The 23,752-nt window shown below is 37.6% G+C and overlaps 1 protein-coding gene across 1 annotated transcript; it reads right to left on the reverse strand.

Annotated features, from left to right (window-relative positions):
* Positions 1-12,272: 12,272 nt before the first annotated feature.
* On the reverse strand, positions 12,273-20,300 carry brms1lb (BRMS1 like transcriptional repressor b). The gene is made up of 10 exons (XM_067418535.1): positions 20,047-20,300; positions 19,862-19,952; positions 19,644-19,771; positions 17,596-17,675; positions 17,047-17,143; positions 16,873-16,962; positions 16,680-16,744; positions 16,552-16,591; positions 16,271-16,397; positions 12,273-13,768 (listed from the first exon to the last, which is right to left on the reverse strand). Exons 1-10 carry the CDS (start codon positions 20,180-20,182, stop codon positions 13,651-13,653), a joined length of 972 nt encoding a protein of 323 aa, XP_067274636.1. The 5' UTR covers positions 20,183-20,300; the 3' UTR covers positions 12,273-13,650.
* Positions 20,301-23,752: the final 3,452 nt, after the last annotated feature.

Raw genomic sequence — 23,752 nt, forward strand, 5'->3', positions numbered from 1 at the left:
AAACAAATATCTATACTTGCAGATAATATACACATCAACAGTGGACACCTGAGCATCAGAACTGGACCACAGAGCAAGGGAAGAAGGTGGCCTGGTCTGATGAATCATGTTTTCTTTCATGGTGGAGACAGTGTAATGCTTTGGGCAATGTTCTGCTGGGAAACTTTGGGTCCTGCCATCCATGTGGATATTACTTTGACATGTACCACTAAGCATTGTTGCAGAACATGTACACCCTTTCATAGATGCGGTATTCCATGGTGGCTGTGGCCTCTTTCAGCAGAATAATGTGCCCTGTGCACAAAGCAAAAATGGTTCAGGTTTGAGGAGCACAACAACGAGTTTGAGGTGTTTACTTGGCCTCCGAGTTTCCAATCGAGCATATGTGGGATGTGCTAAACAAACAAGTCTGATCTATGGAGGCCCCATTTCGCAAATTACACAACTTTTTAGAATCTGCTGCTAACATCTTGGTGCCAGATACCACAACACACCTTCAGGGGTCTAGTGGAGTACATGCCTCGGAGCTGTTTTTGCAGCAAAAGGTGGACCAAAACAATATTAGAAAAGTGGTCATAATGGTCGGTGTATACAGTTACTTAGATGGGTCAAAATAAATATAAAATAAAAAACACTCTTATCTAATTACATTTATTATAAATGTTATGAAATTTTCATTTAGATGTAAATAACATGCAAGTGTCCAAAAACATTAGCTCCCAATGTTTCATGTTCTCAAGTTTTTTTCCAATGTTATTTCAATAATAAGTGCTCTTTGTAAAAAGTATGCTACTTATTTTTCACTTTTATTTTTCATTTGATCTCCTGAGGCTAATAAAGAAATTTTCTGAAGGTTAAGCTCCCTGATGAGCTTTTGTAAGGCAATTAATTTTCTAAATATGTTTTCAGAGTTGCAAGCCCAATTTTGTACCGTATTCATGGAAAGTTCACCTTTACATTATATTCCATTGTGGAAACAAAGAGGACACACAAGCTTTGAAAGGCAAATTCTTCTACATGTCTGAGGCAAATATAATGACTTAATGACTTCATTTCTACAAGAAATAGTGGAAACTGAAACTAAGGATTATATTGCAGAATACCTTAAGTGTGCTGATATTGGCAAGACGTGCTTAGACAACCAAGTAATGGTAGATGTATCGACAGATGTATCTTCTATATTTGAGTATTTTGCTTATTTATAAAGGATTTGTTTGTGGCTTTAAAACTAATGCTATCAACACATTTTTTTCGTCAAGTGGGGTCACAATATTTATGTTTGCAGTATCCGATCTGTCCAATTAATCCAACTAAAATTAAACTTGAGGAGAATCTTAGTCAAGTGGATTTAATTTATCCAAGTTAAGTTGACTAAAATGTTTTAACAAACATGCATCAAACAAAATCCTCCATTGCAATAAGCAAACTCTTTAATTTCTCTTTCTGAGAGTTTCCCTTTCCATGCATTACTCCAGAAGAAAAGACATTCAGAGACAAAATGTTGCTACTAAATCTTTTCTGCATACTGATAACTTGCAAAGTAGTAACAAAGATATTTGACTTCCAGACAAAGTGAAATGGAAATGTAGAGCAACCCATTTTATTCTAGACCTTTGTTATTGTGCTCAGCTCAGAGCAGTATCTTTGAAAGCCTTCTGTTCTCGAAAGCACCTGAACATGCTCTCTGGCTTATAAATAAAAGAAGCTGTAGCTGGGAACGCAACGCAACTCAGTGGGACAAGCCACCGAGGGAAAACCCGAGCTAGCAGACTGTAACATACACCACAGTCTAAAATTTCTGCTATAGTGCACTAGTCAGATTTCTTTAGCCATTCGTCTTCCAAAGTTTACAAGCTACAAATAGATAAGTGACACTGTTCCGTGCTAGCCTGGTATTGGGGCTAATAACTGAATGGCCTAATCAACTAATGAGTCATTGGATCCGAAAAGATAAGTTTATAGGTTGCCGGTTGATGCAGACTCTTCAATAATGCAGCATTCGGGCCTTTAAGCTACAGACTTGTAAATTTGAAGAGCTATATTTACAGTTGTGTACACTTTATCCCACCTGAGACCACTGAGATGGAAATGAGTGACTCATCTGCTGCTCTTTGACTCTCCGTGTAACATTCACTTGATCTGGAGGCTGTTTAGTATAGAAAAGGAGAGGCTAAAATTAATATGTTCAACTGTGTCTAGCTATGTGTCATTTCAGAGCAGTGCCCGAGCTTGTGTGTAGGTGACAGTCTCTGCGTTTGGTGCTCCAGAAACTGGATAAAGAATATGTTATATGTGCAAGTCAACCCGTTTTCCTGATGTATATTTCTATATTCCCTTTTGCTTTTGAAATATTTGTATGGCAATTTCAAGAAATTATTTTTTGCTGTAACCATCAAGAAAAAAACTACTTTCACTACACTTCGAATACATGTGTGTGAGGGTAATGGTTTTTAATTTTTAAGGTAAAAATATTTATTTTTAAATATGATCAATTATTAATTCATAAATATCATGATGTTTCGGAGGAGTTTTACCACATGATATTTTGCAATCTAAACTAATCTTGTCTAGTCGTGTTATTGATTTTTGGCATGTTTCTGACCACCATTTGACTGATTTTTAGGAAAAAATCTTTCAAATAAGCAGAAAAAGTGCATAACAATATTTATGCAGTTGTAATTGAACCAATTCAGATGCAACTTCGGTGCCACCATTGCAGTGCAAAGATGAATTTTGTTGTTAGTGATTTCATTTGATTGGTAACAGTTTTATAAAGCGTCTCATTCTAATTGTATTTATTAATTAATGACATTTTTAGACAGTAAATTTGGATGTTTTAAATTAATTTAAAGAATGGTGGTCTGGTGTTGGTCTTAACTTGCCTTGCTTTGGTCTTGGTCTGATCTTGGTCTCAACCCCTCAAAGTCTTAGTCTTCTCTTGGTCTCAACACATACTGGTATTGGTTTTGACTCAGTCTCATCTCATCTTGGTCCTGTCTTGGTCTCAACACATCAAAGTCTTGCTCTCAACACCTTAAGGTCTTGGTTATAACACCTTAAGGTCTTTGTCTTGTTCTCAACACACACTAGTCTTTGTCTTGACATGGTCTAACCCTACTTTGGTCTTGGTCACAACACCTCAATGTCTTGGTCTTCTCTTGTTCTCAACACACACTGGTATTGGTCTTGAATCGGTCTTGCCTTGCCTGGGTCTTGTCTTGGTCTCAACACACTCTGGTATTGGTCTTGACTCTGTCTTGCCCTGCCTCAGTCTTGTATTGGTCTCATCACCTCAAAATCTTAGTCGTGTCTTGGTCTCAAGACACACTGGTATTGGTCTTGACTTGGTCTCACCCTGCCTGGGTCTTAGTCTTGTCTTGGTCTCATCACCTCAAAGTTTTGGTCTTGTCTTGGTCTCAACACACACTGATCTCTGTCTTGACTTGGTCTCACCTTACCTGGGTCTTAGTCTTGTCTTGGTCTCACCCTGCCTGGGTCTTAGTCTTGTCTTGGTCTCATCACCTCAAAGTTTTGGTCTTGTCTTGGTCTCATCACCTCAAAGTTTTGGTCTTGTCTTGGTCTCAACACACACTGATCTCTGTCTTGACTTGGTCTCACCCTACCTGGGTCTTAGTTTTGTCTTGGTCTCATCACCAGTTTTGGTTTTGTCTGGGTCTCAACACACACTGATCTCGATCTTGACTTGATCTTACTCTGCTTTGGTCTTGGTCACAACACTTCAGTGTTTTGCCCTTCCTTGGTCTCGTCTTGGGCTCAATATGGATTATAATAAAAAGTCTTTGTCTAACAGGTGCAGGAGATCATGGATGGCTGAAGCAGATAACACAACTCGCTGGATTTAAAAGTAAGTGAACACATACACAAAGGACCAGGGGACACAAAGGGATCTTACGCTGGAAATACTTGTGGAAGGATAACGTTGGAGATTGTTGTTGGAGTATAACACTGGAGAAAATGGCAGGAGTCAGGTATGTAGTCCCAAACTGTCTGTAAATGAGACAGAATGCTGAACTGGTGCGAGGTGTGTGCCTAAGTAGCAGTTCTGTAGATGAGGGAGATGCTGTGTAGGTGTGTGTGATTAGTATTCAGACGAGAGTGACCGTTGTGATTGGCTGGGGGGAGAGCCTGACTGGTCTGTGACAGATGTAGATTGGTGCAAAATTCTGAGCCCATAAACAGCCTTTTCAAACTATAAGTCATGCATTAAGTTCCTGGAAGTTCTTTCACCATTCAATTCAGCGATATGCATCTTCCTGTTAGCCTAACATGTCCTAAAAATGGAATACATAAGCATTGCTGCATTCAGATCAGTTCCACACTCTCTAAGCATTTCCCATTGAAAAAAGGGATGTGTCGATCTTCTTCTATTCAACTGCAGGTTTGAGTAAACACAAAGCTCTGATCCAGCCTGTCTTTGAGCGTGTGCTTCGCGGCAGCAGACTATGGGCTTCCTCCTGCCCTGGAGGCCAGCCAACACTCAAACAACCAGGTGAAGACAGAGAGAGCGAGAGATGAGTTTTCTTTATTTCTTGCTTCTTTTCTGTCAGGGTTACGTAAGAGTCTGAAGTACATGCAGGGATGTGCGGATGCTGCCGGAGGCTTCAGTGGGCTGTATAGGATGGGGGTGGGTGCTGGAACAGCTAATGTACAGTATAAACAGTTAAACCCTCGGGTTTTTTCTAGAGAAAAACAGTAATGATAAGGCAGAAAACAAAAATATAAAAAATGTTAGACATATATAGTGGGGTACAAAAGTATGAGTATTTGGGGAAAATAATCTAAATTTAACCTGCAATAAAAAGAAAGTTTAAGGATTAACCACAAAAGTTATGACATAATGAATAATAAATATAAAATATTCTGCACTAATTCTAGGTCACTAATCAAAAGTAGGCCTATTAAAGTAGAAAAATATCTAAATGAAATAATTTTTACCTTTTCTATGCAATATGAGATTCATTCTGAGAAACTGTAAACGGTTACGCTTTATTTGGTAACACTTTATTTTACAGTGTCCTTCTTACACATTACATGTAGTAGTAATTATACATTGTGCATATTACATGCAACAAACCCTAAAACACACCCTAATCCTAACTCTAACCAGATAGCATGTAGTTCATTCTTATTACTCAGTACTTAAATGTGCAATTACATAGTAACACGGACACCTTAAAGTGTAACTCTTTATTTTAAGGTGTAATTGTTACAGTATAGTTATACATTTAAGCACTGAATTAATAATAACAATGTGTAGGGCCTACTTAGGGTTTGGTTCACCGTTAGCTGCATGTAATTATGCCTAATTTATTACATAGTTTATTACTACAGTAAGTACATATACTGTAACATATGTAACAAGGAAACTGTAAAATAAAGTTACCAAAACGTATTCTGATCACTAAACACAAACTAAACATAATTAATTACTAAGTATACTTTGATTTTTACGTGTACGTTAGGGTATCTGTACAGTGCAGTACGCGTGGCACAAATTTCATCATCAGCATATTGAGCTTTCACGTCCTCAGAACTCTTAAATACAAATTGAAACATAAGAGCTCTGACTTGTACCATGTGACCGCTGTACCACCTGACTGCTGCCGATTCATTTTGGTGTTGATAGAGTTGCCAAAGAAATATAATTCCCAGCTCGAGCAGAACGTCACGTGTTGTCTTGTAAATGTTGCAATTACAACATCCCATTAAAGCATTTTATATCGCACAACTTTTGGAAATAAATAACACAAACTCTGAACAAGGATGGAAACTTTCAAGTGCACATGTTGAGTGCCTGTGTTCACGACTATCAAATGGAGTATACTTTAAAGGGCTGTGCATTTGCTTGTATGCATATGGCTCTGTTCCAAAAGGTTTGTCATCAGTATCTTTATAGGCAGACTGGGGGACTGTCCAAGCGCCGTGGGGTGTACTGTGCGTTCCCTCCGGCAAGATACAGTTTCAACATTTTCAACAAGTTTTATACTGTTCACGGGCCATGGATCAGCTTATCCGGCCTGTCTGTTTGACCCAGAGTTGAACTAGAGATTAAATGTTAATTAACTCTCTATTTTGGTATCCCATGCAGCCTTGCTGAACAATTCAAGCCTTTCGGAACAGAAAAGGCAGTTTATGAATATTCAATGTGCAGTGCCAGCAAGGGCAAATCAACTCTAGCAAATCTAAAATCAACTTGAAATTCCAGTCTTTTTTCTTAATTTATTTTATTTTTTGCCAGAGAAACCAACCCAGTAGGATGGAAAATGCTAACCATTTGACTGACAGGTCCAGATATACACAAATTGATACATACCAAACCTTGTGTGAACAGTTGCATTGTTTCAATGGTAACTATTATTACCATTTCATAACCTTAGGGCAGGGTTGTCCAACCAGATTTCAGTTCCAACCCGGCTCCAACACACCTGTTTTTAAATATCAAGCAGCCCTGAACACCCTGATTAGCTGGTTAAGGTGTGTTTGATTCAGGTTGGAGCTAAATCTGCAGGGTGTTAGCCCTTTAGGACCAGGGTTGGACTCCCCTGCCTTAGGGTGTTCAATCTTGAGCATTGTTCTGACTGACAGGGTCTCTACCTATGCAGTGGCACAGGATATAGGCTACACTATATTGCCAAACGTATTGGGACACCTATCCAAATCTTTGGATTCAGTCAGTTTCTATCACTTCTATGGCCACAGGTGTATAAAATCAAGCACCCATTCAGACTGCTTTTACAAACATTTGTGAAAGAATGGGCTGCTCTCAGGACCTCAGTGAATTCAAGCATTGGTACCGTGATAGGTCCATCAGGTAGTCCATTCATGAAATTTCCTCACTACTAAATATTCCACGGTCATCCGTGTGGCCTTCAGATAAGCTCAAGAACATTGTGTAGAAAGCTTCATAGAACGGGTTTCCATGGCTAAACAGCTGCTTCCAAGCCTTACATCACTAAGTGCAATGCAAAGCATCAGATGCAATCCTTCTCTGTCTGGCAATCCGATGGATGAGTCTGGGTTTGGCAGATGCCAGGAGAACAGTACTTGTCTGACTGGACGAAGGTCGATAAAGACATGGATAAGCAAGTTTGGTGTGAAGGAACTTGACTGGCCTGCACAGAGTCCTGACCTCAACCCAATAGAAACATCTTTCGGGCGAATTAGAGTGAAGACTGCGATCCAAGCCTTCTTGTCCAACATCGGTGCCTGACCTCACGAATGCAAGAAGAAGAATGGAATGAAAACACTTCTAAACCTTGTGGAAAGCCTCCCCAGAAGAATTGAAGCTGTTATAGGGTTGGCAAACTCCATATTAAACCCAACAGATTAAGAATGGGATGTCATGAAATTTCATGTGCATGAAAAGGCGGGTGTCCATAGTGTATGTTGAAGACTAAAATGCACTCATTAGGACTGCAACAGTGCAACATGCTTGCTTCCTTCAGATTTGAATCCCACTTAAGATGGCAGAATACAATTACAGTCAAATGGAGCGCATCTTTGAGATATACATTGTTGCCAATTGGTTCCAAAATACCTTGTAACTTGTGAACTTGAAGACCTTGTTTAGCAGGTTCAGATTACATTGGAACTTCTTGAAGAAAGGTTGACTATTCTTAGTCATACCTTACAATAAACCTTTTGTCCTTTTTTAATCTCACACGCACGCATGCACACACTCACGCACACAATGCTCAAATGTTTCAATGAGGATGTGAGGATGAGACTCCAGTTGCATGCTGTCATCTTTAGTTAAAGTCATTTGAAATTTTTCAAAGGATTCTCATCCAGTGTACGTTTCCCTTCTGGATTGCTTGCTTTGCATTTGTCCTTGAAGATATGATGTGTTAAATAAAGCTGGAATGGACACAAATGATCTCACTGAGGTCAAGCTGACAGTATCGGCAATTTGGGTGAATGAACAAATCCAGGTATGTACCTGCATTCACTGGATAATAATGCCTGAAAATTAGCAAATAATAAATTACATTTTTGGTGTATGACAGCAAAATAGGGCAAAGAAATCAGCAAAACACATCCTGAATCCTAGGAAAATTAACCTAAAGATGGAAGTGCTTCATCTCACAAAAAAAGTGTCTCAGTCACCATGTTCAAAGTCAAACCACCTGAGGTTCCATAAGATCTGTATGCATCTTTTTTTCTCTCCTGGTTGTCTGGGTCAAGTTTACTGTGCTCAGGAAATAAGTCTGATGAAGGAATCTTTTCCTGGAGCATTTGAACAAATGATTGGAATGTTAGTAATGCGAGAAATGTTACATCATTTCCTCAAAGACACGTTCCAGATAAAACAAAAGAAAGGTGCCTATTAGAGCAATCTATGCTATTGAGGAGCTCTTCAAACGGTTGGCTGTGCCCGTTGATGATTTCAATATAATTTTCCTATCAATTTCTCTAAACAGCATAACAGCAACACTAGGCCTACCTCCACATCCCTGGCCTGCTTTGAGTCTGGTGGATATCAGGTAGGCTACGAGGACAGGTGTTGCTTTACATACCCCAGTCAACTCGCTGAGAAAACGCCTGCCTCATTTGTGTGGAAAACTCAACAACAAACCTCAAGTGTCTGCCAAAATTTGAGCCATATTGGTTTGGAACATAGGCTAATGGGATTATGGATATAAAGTAACCCACTAATATTAGGCTATATTAGGAAATGTTCAGTGATACTGATGCAATTTCTTCCAAATGCTGTTTATTTCTTTAGAAGAACCCTTTTCTATGAAAGCATATTACCTGATTTGAGTGAGTTGATGTTCAATTTCCATTAGAAGGTGAACATAGCTTTAATTAATATTAAAGTATTTGTTTGCAATTGCAACCTTTTGTAGGGTTTTGCAACACTTCATGTAGCTATCAGAACTGCAATTCGGTAAGGCAATGTTCGCTCAACCAGTGCCCCCGTTAGTTTGGGACACGGTTATCCGTTTTTCTGACCAATAAAACGTGGGGAGTGTTCAGGGAAACGTGTGTGTTTGCGGTTCTATTTGGTTACGCTTGGACCAGCGAAAGCGCACGCTTTGGTTTAATGGTGTTTGTTGTGTTTCCTGGAAGTCGGTTCTGGACAATTTGCTGCTATAGTGTATTTACCTTGTTTGGCCACATCAGTCGGTCGTTGCATCATTTCAGGGCTACAACAGAGTTAGCCTACAAATGCTTGGTCACAATCAGAAAGGCAGGTTTCAGCCACCGTTTCACGAAGGTGTTCTTTGTCGTTTGGTCATTAGCTCTGGCCCTTGTGAAGGAGTGTCAGGTTATTCTGACTTATAAACAATTCATTATGAGTACCACAATTAATCACCTGCTGACTAAAGATAATTGGCTTTAAAAACTATTAACTATAGCCTGTGTCGTGAAATATTGCAAAAACAAAAGACATTCACACCAAACCACAGTTAGCAAATAAAAACAAACATGTTTTTACAGAAAAGAGATTGAAGTCGAGACTTTTGAAGAGAGCTGATGAAAGAGCCTGGAAAACAGCAGCTGTGGTGCAGGCAGCAGCGTTAGATACGAGACCGCCACAAAGAACTGTAAGTTTGTACTGCCTCCACATGGTCATAGAGAGGCACTGCATTTAAAACGGTTAAATAAGGTATATGACATTAGGGCTGTAAAAAAGTGACTAATCATGATTAATCATGTGATTTTTTTGTTGCTTTTTAAAGAAATGAATGGGCCTAATTTGTGAAATGAATATCAGTTTGTAGATTTCATTAAATGTATGCATACATGTCCCAATTTAGATGTTTTTTAATAAAACTGTTTTTTTTTTCCAACTTCTTCATTTAATCTCGCTCATGTCGTTCAAACCTGTCTGACTTTAATTCTGTTTTTTTCCTCAATGTTGTTTGGTTGCCAAAGTTCATCAACATATCTTTGTCTTAGTATTCTGCTACGAATGTTATTCACAGAAGTTTAGTCCACACAAAAGGCTGAGTCTGCTTCCCACACAGTATTTAAAGGGTCAGTTCACCCAAACATGAAAATTCTGTCATTAAAGGGGGGGTGAAACACTCAGTTTCAGTCAGTGTCATGTCAATCTTGAGTACCTATAGAGTAGCATTGCATCCTGCATATCTCCGAAAAGTCTTTATTTTTTTATAATTATAGAAGAAAGATGCGCTGTTCCGAGTCTTTCCGAAAAAAGCCGAGCGGGTGGGGGCGTATCGTGTGAGCGGAGATAAATAATGACGTGTGCGCGCCGCTGTAATTGTGTTGAGTGCGTCGTAAAGCTGTGTCATCCCTAACAGCAGGAAAAAACTTTATTCAAAATAAAAATATGGCTTTTAATCAGATACAGCCATACATCTATGATCCGGAATCAGACCAAGAGGCTGCAGTTGAACAGGAGCAGCAGCAAAAAACGACTACAGCAGGACGTCTCTATGTGCTACAAGTTATACACTAACTATATAATATGCTTAGCGACTTGTGTTATTTACATATTTATACTTGAATTATATCGTCGTATTTTTGTCTTTGAAGGTGTACATGTGGGAAGTGCAGTTGTGCGTGCGTGTGTGTGTGTGTGTGTGTGTGTGTGTTTACGCGTGGTTTGTGTAGACAATTGTAGTAAGCGGACTGGTTTTGCACGGCAGGCTAAGTTAGTGTTTACATAGATAGACACGGAATAGTAGCGCATTTGAATGAAGAAGCGTGCTTATTTAGTTCAACATATTTCCCCACTCTTTGTGTATTGTTGTTTGGAGTGCTTTTACAATACACAAACAAAGTTACACATATAGTGGCCAGCTAAACAAATGTACACGCACTACACATCGCATGCTCCATTGATCAACTATACGTGATCATGTTTGGGCTACTTGATGAGCATAGGCAAAAACACAGACATTTGAAGCAGTCTTACTCACCGCCGCCGGTTCTAACGTTGGGACCTTTATCGTTGGGACTGCTCCATCCTTCAGCATTAGGCGATCGGAAAATCCGGCGTCGAACTGGGCCTTGTTTATGAAACAGTCGGCACCGAAATGCAGTGCACAGACATAAACCTTTGCGCAACTCAGTTGCTGATCCGGAAAAGCAAATTACATCCACTGTTGCCTTAACGCGGGTTTTTTGGCAATCTGTACAGGACTGTCTTGGTCTAGCAACCAAAAACGCACTTTTTTGGTGACATTGTTAATTTCTTGAAGTCACATCACCTGTGCAGCAGCCTACGAGCCCCGCTTTGATGGGCATAGCCTGTTGCTTTCGCTCTCTCCCTCTCTCTCTCTCACGCTCTTCCGGTAGAATTGTCCGTACGGCCCATACAAGGAAATTCCGAAATTTTAACGTCAAGTGGACCCATGATCGAAAAAAACTTGCCGAAACTTATGACTAACCGGAAGGAGTATTTTTGACAAAGAAATACTCCCATCAAATGTCCACCTTAACTTTTGAAACTTTGTCTATGTTTAGTATGGGATTCCAAGTCTTTAACAGTGTAAAAAGATCAGTATGCATGAAACAGCATTTCACCCCCCCTTTAATTACTCACCCTCATGTCGACTTTATTCAAAAATCTCTTCACATAGTAAACAGTGCAGCGTTCCCAGGTTCTACGTCAGAGAACGCTGGCTCATGCACAATGACATTGTTGAATATTATGGAAGTAAAACTGCACAAAAAGTATTCTCGTCGCTTCATAGCGTTGAGGTTGAACTTGAACCACATGGCAAATTTTAACAATATCTTTACTACCTTTCTGGGACTTGAAAGTTGCATTGATGTCCAATGCTGCCTATGTGTTGTGTTCCGAAGATGAGGTTTTACAGGTAATTACTGGCAGAATTTTCATTCTTGGGTGAACCCTTTAATGATATCCAGAACAAATTTAAAATTCTGTCATCATTTAGGCTGTATGACCTGTATGAATGAAAGTCTTTCTTTTGTTAAACACTAAGAGATGGGCCTATTTATATGAATCTTGGCAACCATACAGCTAACTGTAGCCATTGACTTCCATAGTAGAGAAAAAAAAAACTACTATCAACTGTCTGGTTACCAACATTCTTCAAAATATATTCTCGAGTTAATCAAAAGAAAGAAATGAATACAGTTTTTGAGCAACATTTTTGGGTGAACTAACCCTTTACAAGAAACACAATGTCGTGTCGACCAAGGTTTAGCCTTTTTGATTGAGTGGAATCAACCAAGAAAAGTTGGGACACATAATTACAACTTTTGTTATTCTGATCCAGCACAGGATGAATATAAAAAAGGCAACACAATACCATGCAAAATCATCTTTATATAAGAACATTACATTTACACTGTGAACTTCTGAACAAAAAGTCAAGTGTACAGTGATATGATTACTTTCTGTTCATTCACAGTCCCTTCGAACTGCTTTTGAACATTGCAGGAAGATACTTTATCTGCTGTTTTATGGGTCACATAACACTCAGATATGAATGACTACTAATATGAGAGTTGTATTAAAGCTGTGAATTTCATTAAAGATGTGACGTCTGGAAGACATGGTTCTTTTGGCAGGCTTTGTGTAGTGTATTACATCAATTAAAGGATTTTTATATCAGTTGCAAATAAAAGCACTCAGATAATTTAAAATCATGTAACTCGGTACACAATTACAAAACAGTTTCACGAGTTCACAATTAAGTATAATCAGACTAAAAATATACGATACAGAATAAAGGTTATGCATATTTGGCGTGCTGGGCTCCGAGTTCAGAATGGACCGGAACCCAGAATATCCCAGGTTGGGATGGGAATAGTTAGAGGTGAGGAGATGGAGGAGTGATAGAGGAGGTAAGTCTGTTGTATATATCTTCAATCGTGCTAATTTAGTGATTGAGTCTCCCAAACTTTGTTAATGAAACATCATAAAATGAATTAACATATAACTACAACACAAAGCATTCACTACAACTGTTAGATAATTTCATACATACTAGCTGATGACATGGTCTAAAAATCCAATATGTAACGTACATTGTTTTTTATATAGTAAGACATGAGTCACAAATTTGATCAAAAGCTCAGAATATGCTACATTTTGTTGGCTCAACTGTAACAAGGATATGACTTGCACAAGCCGTGTTTTATTTATACACCTTTTATAGTCTATAGAGTGAATTCACTAGTTATTGTCTATTATTTTTAGAACACGTACAAAAATAACACTAGCCCAGCGTAGCTTGGCGAACCGTTCTGTTGATTAAAACATTATGCATCTTCACAGACACAGAACAGGATATATGGCACTAACTTGTTTTTGAACACAAAGACATGCTCCCTAAATCAAAAAATAAAAATACTGACTATTTCATAAAAAGCATGGAAACTGTCATGTGTTCAGTATCAGCAATACCAGTAAACTGAGCTAAACTGCTCTTCTGCTTTGAACAAGGCTTTACTGGCTCATCCTTGTCATCAAGGCACACACACATTCACTGTTTCATGGCAACCAGGTGTTTGTTTAGCAGCTCTAACTTAGGAAGTGCAAACATGTGGTACATGCATGTAAGACCCGAGTCCATCCAGCATGAACGAGTAGTCATGGTGACAAACGGAGAATAGAGTTGAACCAGTGAAGGTTTAGTTTCCACAATGGAAACGGGGAGCAGAGGGGAAGACGATAAACACTTACGAATGTTTCATGGTGTATTTGCCTTTCTGGAGTTGAGAGATGTAAAGCTTTGATTTGCTGCCATCCAGACGTTTGTACCAAACCTCGTCTTGGTTAACAGTGGTTATTGTGGCACTTGAGGAAAAAAAAGGAACAAAAAAGTCAAGCATTAGAAATGCAAGATTTGAGTAAAATACTTTAAAGAGTGATTGTGATGGTGCGGATCTTAAAGTGATTGACCTTTCTGATCTTCAAGCGGTCATTGCTTCTCTAACCAAATATTAACTTCTTCTGATTAACTTGATTGTTTTCTAACACTGATCGTAATGAATAGTGATTATTTGTTATTTTAATGCTTTAATGCACATAAAGTGTTCGTGTAACACACATTTCAATACTTATATAAAGAACTGTGTAATTACAAGTAGCACAAAAAAAAGGAAACCATTTTAATATACTATAATAATTTGTAAAAAAAAATCGTCAGACAAAAAGCCTGTGTTGCTCGAAACCGTAACCATTGTGCGAGTCCACTATTAAGACTTTTTGCTTATTTTGGAGCTTTGATGTGCCGACTTTTTATATATATTTTTTACATGCAATAATATATGGTTAACAGTGCCGCCGTTTCCACCACACGCATCACGCGCTGCGCGTAGGGCACTAGGGATGGGACGAAATATCGTTTGACAAAATATCGCGATACAAAACGTGACGAAACGCATCGAGGTCGAAAAAAATGTATCGCGAAATAAAGATAGATGGCACTGCTGCATGATTTGCGTAGAATGAGGGTGGGGTGCAGCAGCAAAGAAAGAAAGAAAAGAAAAGAAAGAAAAGGGTTGACATTAGCATTAATATTCTAAACCAAAAATGCAGTTATTGCCTACATAAACTACCATATTTTCTGTTTAACTTTTATTAGACTCCAGAAAGAAAAGGGCGTTTTTTCACTGAGCACATTCCCTGCAGTCTGAGCGCTATGCACTGCAGCTCACTCTCGCTCATGTCTGAGGTAAATCATTAACACCATCACCGCTTACAGTACACGTGTTTTATTGAACTAAATACATTACAATCGGGTAAAACGAATGCACAGGTTACTTTCCTGAACAAGCGCGCTCCCGAGTTCGTGTTCTTCACACTGTCCACGTGAATCGCGGCCCAGTTCGGCGCGCACGCGCAAAATACCGGCAGTTCAACAGGAAATGCGGATCTCTTAAAGGGGCCGCACTATATTCCTACGTTCGTGTAATATGGACCTCCTCCAGGTATGGTGTGGTTCTGGTTCGCTCAATGGTACACATTAACAATTTTTCATACGAACTTTGCCCTGTTCTGAATTAAACTGCCAGTGTAAAAACTCCCTTTATATTCTTAAAATGAGAGAAATCACTAACAGTTACTTGCTCATTATTTTTAAGTTTAGGCTTAAGAGAACAATTTCTTAGATAAGCATATCTATGACCTTTGATATGTCTAGTCTTCATACTGTATTGATTATTATTGAATAAGTATGGTTTCACTAATAATAAATATACATTTGCATAAAGCATGCATATTTGTCCATACCTATGTTGATTAGAGTATTAAAAACTTAATTTAAACTTAATTTAAGATACATTTACAATTGCTAAAAAGGTGCGATTTAAAATCGAGTTAACTCATGACAATCATGCAGTTAATCGCAATTCAATATTTTAATCGATTGACATCCCTACAGTGCCCTCCACAATTATTGGCACCCCTGTTTAAGATGTGGTCACGGACTTCTAAAAGTTCTTCTTTTTTTTAAACAACATAGAACCAAAATGCAAAAAAAGAGAAAAATCCTTCCTTTTGTTTAAGTACATTACTTTGGTGGTAAAAAAAATCACAGATTTGAAAAAAATAAAAATAAAATTTGATATCGTATCGTGACGTATCGTATCGTAACCCTGGCATATCGAGGTGCATCGTATCGTGAGTTTAAGTGTATCGTCCCATCCCTATAGGGCACCAAGCGCTGAGGGGAGCACCAAGAGAATTTTCTCTCAGCACCCCTGCCCCCCACCCCCCGGTCAACAAAGCCGTGAACGCATCACCCGCGGGCATCATAAAGTAATGATGCATAAGGCATCAAGTCGGCCAACGGCGGTACTGATGGTTAAACTTTGTTTTAAAGTGTCATTGTTACAGTGTAATAATATATTTAATGTAGTATGAAATATTAATAAAAAATATTAAAAACTGTCCATAGTGGAAAATCCACAAAAAGACAAATTCTAGCGATTTTTACTTTTTAACAGATTGAACTCTTATAATGTAATTAAAGACGCAATACAAAGTTAATACTAATATGATATAGTACAAACTACAGTATATGTAATTATAGTACATAAATAATATAACATTATAATATTATATATGCATTTTTTTTGGAAATATTATGAAATATTATAACATTTCAATTTGAATATGTTTAAAATGTAATTTATTTGTATGATGAAAAGCTGAATTTTCAGCATCTTTCCTCATTATCGTGTCATCTGATGATTTGTGCTGCTTAATATTTTTCTGGAAATAGATAAATTGCCCTTAGGGACAGAAAAGTTGTTGAGTCACACACAGTTGATGAGTAAATACACACACACACACCTGATAGGATATTCGTCCTTTCTGTTGATGCATATGGCCTGACCCCGGCTGTACCATTTGTTGTCATAGAACAGACGCCCATCTTCTGATCGGGCAACATGATGGTGTCTTTCTGGTTTCAGAGGAGCTGATAAACACAAAGTTATTCACTTCAGAGACCTGAAATGCTTTTTCACAAATCACTTAAAACATAGTGATTACAGTTGATACAGGGCGATGCACACAGTGAACTCTCTGTGCGAAGTTTCACATGCAAAAACAATGCTCAAAATCCTTCTTACCATCTACTTTTACCCTATGTGGACCCATTGAAGCCATAGCCTACAGAAAACAATGTCGCTGATCAATGCTAGAGATCTTCCAATAACTCATTTGCAAAAAATAAACAGATTAAGGCGAAAAATAAAACCTTTCTTATTGCAGTCCAGTCTTCAAGTATATCCAGGTCTTGCAACATGTAAACAATGTATGGTCGTGGGACGGATCAGGAAACGAATGTCTTCTTTTGTATTAGAGAATAAGGCAGCTGCAATAAACTAATACTAGAAAAAAGACCTGCAAATGGCTTCGATGTGCAACACTAGCTACTTTACAAAGGATATCTGACACAACGACAGGTTTTTTCTTCTTTCCAGGACTGAGTGGATCCTTCTTTTTATTCTTCTTAGACTGCAGACCATCATTCCACAGTTCTGGAGCGACAACACATCAAAACATTCTGAGTGAAAAGGTAAAATTTCATTTAAATTTACAGGTTAGCCTACATAGTACTTTACCTGAAGTTATATCTATACTGTGTCTGTCTTCCTCCAATCGTCTGATCTTCTCTTCCAGTTCGCTCTGAACTGTATCAAAAAGCAGGAGCTTCTCACTCTGTGGAAAAACATCATATGGTTATTTGGAATATACCATATATGGCATATTGTAAATTGTCTCAGTAACAAATTGAGCATAAAGGCTGTCAAAGCAGAAACTAAAGGTGATGCTCTGTGTTTTTCCGCCATCTCACGTTCCTTCATAATTTGCGCAAGCTTATTTCACCCATTAGATTGAAAGTTTTGAAAAAGCCCATACAATTACCCACCCACAGATCCTCCTCTTGAAGAAATCAGGACAGAAGTGGTTGAAAGTGGAAATAAGAGAAAGATTGAAACCCCAGGTGTTTATGGAAATGTGTCTCCCTTGTCTACTTTGATCTGATTGACAGAAATGCATCTTAATACCAGGTATCAACAGGGCCTTCGGGCCCTGGGGAGGAGTGGGGCCACAACAAATTTTGTCCTGAACCCGGTGAACTTCAGCCCATTCCCATGTCTGCACATTACCTCCCAGTGCTGGCTGGCTGCTTGCATCTCACAGTCATATTTGTTTCTGACAGATTCCAAACAGAGCTCACGATAGATACCTGCAAAAAATATATAGGAGCAAAAAATGACCAAGGCCATCATAAATCAGCCTCCATAAATCAGACCACAAGCTGATGATTGGAATGTATAACATACACCTGCATTCTGTATGGAGGCTATTAACATGACGTTTTTCCTTTATAGCAGAGGTCTTTATAGCTTCTATAATATTTGCTATAGTATCTAATTTGTAGGCATTTTTATATATATATAAGTAAGTAAATTACTTATTAAGTAAGTAAAAATAAGTAATTGATGAGAGTATTTTCATTTTTGGCTGAACTAACTCTTTACTTCATTTACTACATTTATCACAGCTTAGCATAAATCATTGAATCTGATTAGACTGTTAACATCTCGCTAAAAAAATGACCAAACAGTTTTGATATTTTTCCTATTTAAAACTTGAATCTTCTGTAATTATATTGTGTGCTAAGACCAATGCAAAATGAAAAGTTGTGATTTCCTAGACCGAGATGGCTAGCAACTAGCCTGACAAGCCAGACCCACATCAAGATGTTTGCTCTGGAAACTCACCACTGACAGGGCTCAATCTGAGGAGCGGGACAAACGGTTGTCTTTCAAACTCCCTCTGCACGTGATAGGATAGCGCTACACCAACCAGAGCAACGAAGGTGAAACAGCTTGTTGAAAGATTAAACATTCACCATATCCGGTCAGCTAAACTCCGAACACATCTTCCCTTTTTAAGAATGACTTCAGTGCCGTTCTTTGTTCTTTTCTCAGAGAAAAGCTCAACTCCAAGTCTTCCAGAGTCACAGTCAAAGCTGATTCGAAAGACCGCCGTTCGCCAGTTTTTGTGTTTACTAGAACCACGCAAACGCAACTCGGCCGTCGTCATTATGGCCCCACCCATCGCCTCTATACACGATATGATTGGCCCAGCAAGAGTTTGGGGATTACAGCTCAGAAGGGTATTGAGAGTTGCTAGACGACTTTCACGGGCAGATTAGATTTGCTGCCGCTAGGGTGCGTCTACATTTAGGGTGTGGCTGGATATTAGTGTATGCTGGAGACTATTTTCAGGCGCTATTTTTTATTACGTCTTAGTACACAATGTAACTATAGAAGAGTCAAATATTAAATAGGAAAAATATCAACAGTCTTTGGTCATTTTTGAGCGAGATGCTAAAGGTCCAATCAGATTCAATGATCTAAGCTAAGCTATGCTTAAAGCGTTACGGCCAGACCCAGAGATCGGCTAAATGGATTCGAAAATGGTAAAACTCAACTCAAAAAGATTTTAATATACAGTACCGTTTAGGGTAAGTAAGATTTAAAAAAAATAAATAAATACTTTTATTCAGCAAGTTTGCATTCATTTGATCAAAGGTGATAGGAAAGACATTTATAAAGAGATTTATAATGTAACAATGCTGTATCACCGTTTCCACAAATAAAAATGATGATACCCAACATAGATAATAATTAGAAATGTTTTTTTAAATTAGTACGCTTTCTGTAGGATCATGTGACACTGAAGACTGAAAAATGCTGAAGATGCTGAAAATTCAGATTTGCATCACAGGAACAAATTACATTTTACACTATATTCAAATAGAAAATGGTTATTTTAAATTGCAAACATTTCACAGTATTACGGTTTTCATGATAAAATACATTTCTTTAAAAAACATTTAAAAATCTTACAACCCCAAACTTTTCTTTTGAAAGATAGTGTACATTTAGTTAACAATTAAAGCGAAATGTTTCCCTCCCACATAAAAACAGAAATGGAAAATGTAGGAAATGTACAGATGCCATTTTTTGTTGTTGTATTTTTATACGAAATATGGATGTTATTAAAGGGCTTTAAATGCAATACCCCTGACCTGAAATAGGTTGAAGACCTCTGCTATACAGTATAACATATCAAACATTGACGTGACATAATTCCTGTAAACTACATCAGATGCATGAAGTTTGTATTTAATTATACCAGTGACCTGCGACTTTGGTTCGGATCTGCATGTTCTCCTGAAGTGTGGCCAGTGGTTCGAGGTATTCTGCAGCACTGCCAGCTATCACTTCTTGCAATTTAAGATCCACCTGACTGAGCCTCTCCTTATACAACCTAAAGAGAGTTAAGAACACACCGGCTGGAGTCTTTAAATGAACTATGTTAGTTTTATAATATGACTATGATGTGCTGCATAGCACTTACTGATCCTTCAGGTCTGTGAACTGTTTCTCGAGATTTGTCATTTCATCTAAACACTCCATTCGCCTTCTTTCACAGTCTTCATCATCCATGTCTGGAAGAAATTCATCATTATCTCTATCGTCTATTTCTCACGCACGAAATCATTCTGGTGGTGCGTCTCACGAAGTCTCTCTCTGTAACGTTACCTGAAGTGTCTCCATCCTCAGAGGCGGTCGAGCTCACGGACTCCTCTTCCTCGGAGCTGCTGGCCTCTTGATCTGGATAGTCCACGTCCATTTCTTCGTGATTATTCTCTTTTCTATCACGCGGGTGCACTGGCATCCTATATCAAATCTTTAATACCGTAAACAACCCGCTAAGACGAAGACAACACCACCGGCCGGCGAAGAAAATCCACGTTTCAAACATGGATTCGTGGACGACCAATGAGCAGGCTGCTAGACACGTGATCTCAGAGAAGGCTGCGAAAACATTGGACAAATTTGGTTTACGCCTGTCCCGGTGGACGATGGGATCTGTAGTCCTCCATTAAATTTTAATTTTATATGTACTTTATAAAACTTTTTTTTTTTTTTTTTTTGCCATTACACAGTACAAGTAACTGCACATATCTCTTTAATTTAATAGAGATCTGTATGGAAAATTCTCTTTTTCTGTCAGGGGATTTTATTATTATTATTATTATTTTATTTATTTATTTTAAATCTTCTTAAAAACACAGCAAGCATCATGATATGTGAATGTGGCTTAAAGGCTGCAGGAAATGAACGTTGCAATAATCTTTTCTTCCTCGGACAAGAAAAAAAAGGTAAGCTGTGTTGTGACAGGTCCCGCCCTCCCGCCAGTAAACCATAGACTGTAAAAAAGCAGTAAACACAGGAGATAGATATATCATACATGTCACTGCAAAGTTATTTTCATTAAGGATTACGAGGGCACATTAATTAAAATTGAAAAAAATAATAATGATAATGAAAATGATAATGATGATGATGATGATGCGCATTGATAAATCATAATAAATACCGCAAAATTCTATCCTGGATCTGGATGTCAGCCGAATTTAGCCCCGCCCACAACATTTCGGCAAGTTCTTACCATAGACCGTCAAAAAAAATTGGTAGGTATTTCTGACTACGACGCATAGTGTGTAAAAAATGCTACTACGTCAGGCTAGCAAAATTTGAAAAAAAAACGAATAAAAATTGTCTATTTTGATTTCATGGTGTTTTTCAGCGCACCCTGGAGGAAGAGGCTGTTTCCCATGAAACCATGAAACCTGACTTTCAACCAACAGAGGGCGATATCTCCAAAGATACCCGTTCATTTGTTCACATTCAATTTTTTTTTTTTTTTTTTTTTTTTTTTTAAACATTGAAACAAGTGTCTGATGCTTTTAATTCATTCGACTAGGTCACTGCAAATTAGACTCGGCCATTTCAAAGATCCAACGAAAACCAAAATCACTCGCTCACACACATATTAAGAATAAACAATAGGCCTACGGAACCCTCTTTCGTTTCTTTTACTTGTTTTCATTAGCTTTAATGTTACATTTTGTCTTAGAGAAGCCCAACAGGCATTAAATATAATTTTTTGATTTTAAACCCCCATAATCCCTCCTGCATGTTCTGAAACATGTTGAGCAAAAATACAGATTTGTAGACTATATTTTACAATTAATTAAATGAATCCCGAAAGTGCATCTTTTATACATTATCAAACAGATGAATTTTTGCATCATTTAAAAACAACAACAACTCAAAAGATTGTTGCTTTGAAGACTTCCAACTATAGTTGGTATAGCCTATAAGAATGTCATCCCAAAGGGCTTCATCTTCAGGTAAGAAAAAGTTAAATTAAAGATAGAAAGAAGCCTGAGGTCAATATAATATAGGCTAAATATATGTTTAATCTTATAATACTTGATTTGAATAATACCTGTAAATATCCATTTTGAGTCCAAGGCCCACTAGTGTAAAACACAATTATTCAAAGGCAATCGGCTATGAAATTTCCTCTGGGATACGGGTAAATTCAGGGAAAGGTGTGGTGATATGGGTAAGTTTAAGGGCAGTTAGGTGTAAGGAAAGTGTCAACGGTGTAATAAATGTAAGAATTAAATACAGATGTAATTACATAAAGGTAATATTTAAAATGTAAGACAATGTAAAAACATGTACACAATAATTGCATTGTATCAAATTATTAATTTAAATGTTAGTAGGCTAACGTTACATAGAAAGGTCACATGGGTCTCTCTCTCTCTCTCTCTCTCTCTCTCTCTCAAAGTATGTGAACTGTTTATAAAGTGGAAATGTAAATAATTAAAAAACGGATCATGAGGGATCATACAAAATGTATGTTATTTATTTTATTTAGTACTGTCCTAAATAAGATCTTTTTTTTTTTTTTTTTTTACATATAGTCCACAAGACAAAAAAAAGAAAAGAAGCTCCACATACTTTTTATTGCAGCTGTATATATAGGTCTATATCCGGCTCCATGGTTAGCACTGATCTAAAGATTTTTTGGCAATTCTGGATGTTCCCACTAGCTGTCACTGGTGTCCAGTTTTACACTACAGCAAACTCCAGCAAATATCACCTGTCCAGCCATCAGCCTGATTGGAGGGCTTCATGCTCACCTGTCATGTTTGTGATGAATAACTCAAGCTCTCCTATTTATGCCATCTCAGGTAAGACCTAACCACAGTACAGCATTCAGTTACTGTCTTTCAGGCTCCTCATGCATCATGCTGTATAAAAATGATTGTGTTTATTGACTGTTGTTTTCCTCAGGCGGGTGCTGCTCTCTTCAGCCTATGGATGAACCTGTGACCGAACAGGTTTCCTCATCTTTAGAGATTGAGAGCGAGTTGATGTGAGCACAGATGCTTCAAGCATCCTATAATCTACTTTTTGTGTGTTGAACTTGACGCAAACTGATCTTAATATCATGCATGCAGATCAGAGATGTCAGAAGATGATGTGCCGCCCAGCAGCAGCAGTGTCTTCCAATTAGTCTGCAGTTGCTGCAAACTCTAAAGAGACAGAGGAAATCCTGGAAATCATTCTGATGTAAATCAGGTCACCAGAAAATATGGCTTAAGAGAGTGGACGTATTGCAGTGTACAGGAACTTCACTTGGATATATATTAGTAAATAAATATATTTACTGACTTGCCGACTGCAGATGTTTTTGTGACAACTGAGTAAAAAGCACATTACATTATATTTATATTAGGCACCTGCATATGTGTCTAGGGACAAGTTGTATAAATTAATATTAAATAATTAATGTACAAATTAATATAAATATAATATGAAATAAATGTTAACTGAAATAAAATAACTGTAATACATTTTTTATCTAATTGCCAAGGCAACATTTCTAATTTTAATTTAGTTTAACGTGACATACCAAAATAACTCAAACAAAAACTGAAACAAAAAGGAATAAAAACTATAGACATGTAAAACAACATTTAAAAACATTATTTAAAAAACAAACAAACAAAAAAACTAAATTACTAAAACTTTAAAATGAAAACAGAAAATATTAAAATAAAAACTTTAATAGTATCTCATACCAATGTTACTAAAATTACAAACTTAAACTTTAAAAAACGAAACTAGGGTGAGGTCAGCTAATATAGGCCAGTAAATAAATAAATAAATGACTTATAATAGGCCTACCATCAAATAAGATATATATATATATATATATATATATATATATATATATATATATATATATATATAGAGAGAGAGAGAGAGAGAGAGAGAGAGAGAGAGAGAGAGAGAGAGAGAGAGAGGTCCTTCTCAAAAAATTAGTATATTGTGATAAAGTTCATTATTTTTGCTGAGGTGTTATGGAGGCCCAGGATGC

This window comes from Pseudorasbora parva, chromosome 15, assembly GCF_024679245.1.
Source record: "Pseudorasbora parva isolate DD20220531a chromosome 15, ASM2467924v1, whole genome shotgun sequence".
In the NCBI taxonomy this organism is placed as follows: domain Eukaryota; kingdom Metazoa; phylum Chordata; class Actinopteri; order Cypriniformes; family Gobionidae; genus Pseudorasbora; species Pseudorasbora parva.

Coding starts and splice junctions, on each gene's coding strand:
- brms1lb (XM_067418535.1), bottom strand. CDS start 20,182: ATGCCAGTGCACCCGCGTGATAGAAAAGAGAATAATCACGAAGAAATG. Junction 17,144..17,595: donor CAGCCAGCCAGCACTGGGAG/GTAATGTGCAGA, acceptor GTTTTTCCACAG/AGTGAGAAGCTCCTGCTTTT. Junction 16,963..17,046: donor CAGTATAGATATAACTTCAG/GTAAAGTACTAT, acceptor TTGTCGCTCCAG/AACTGTGGAATGATGGTCTG.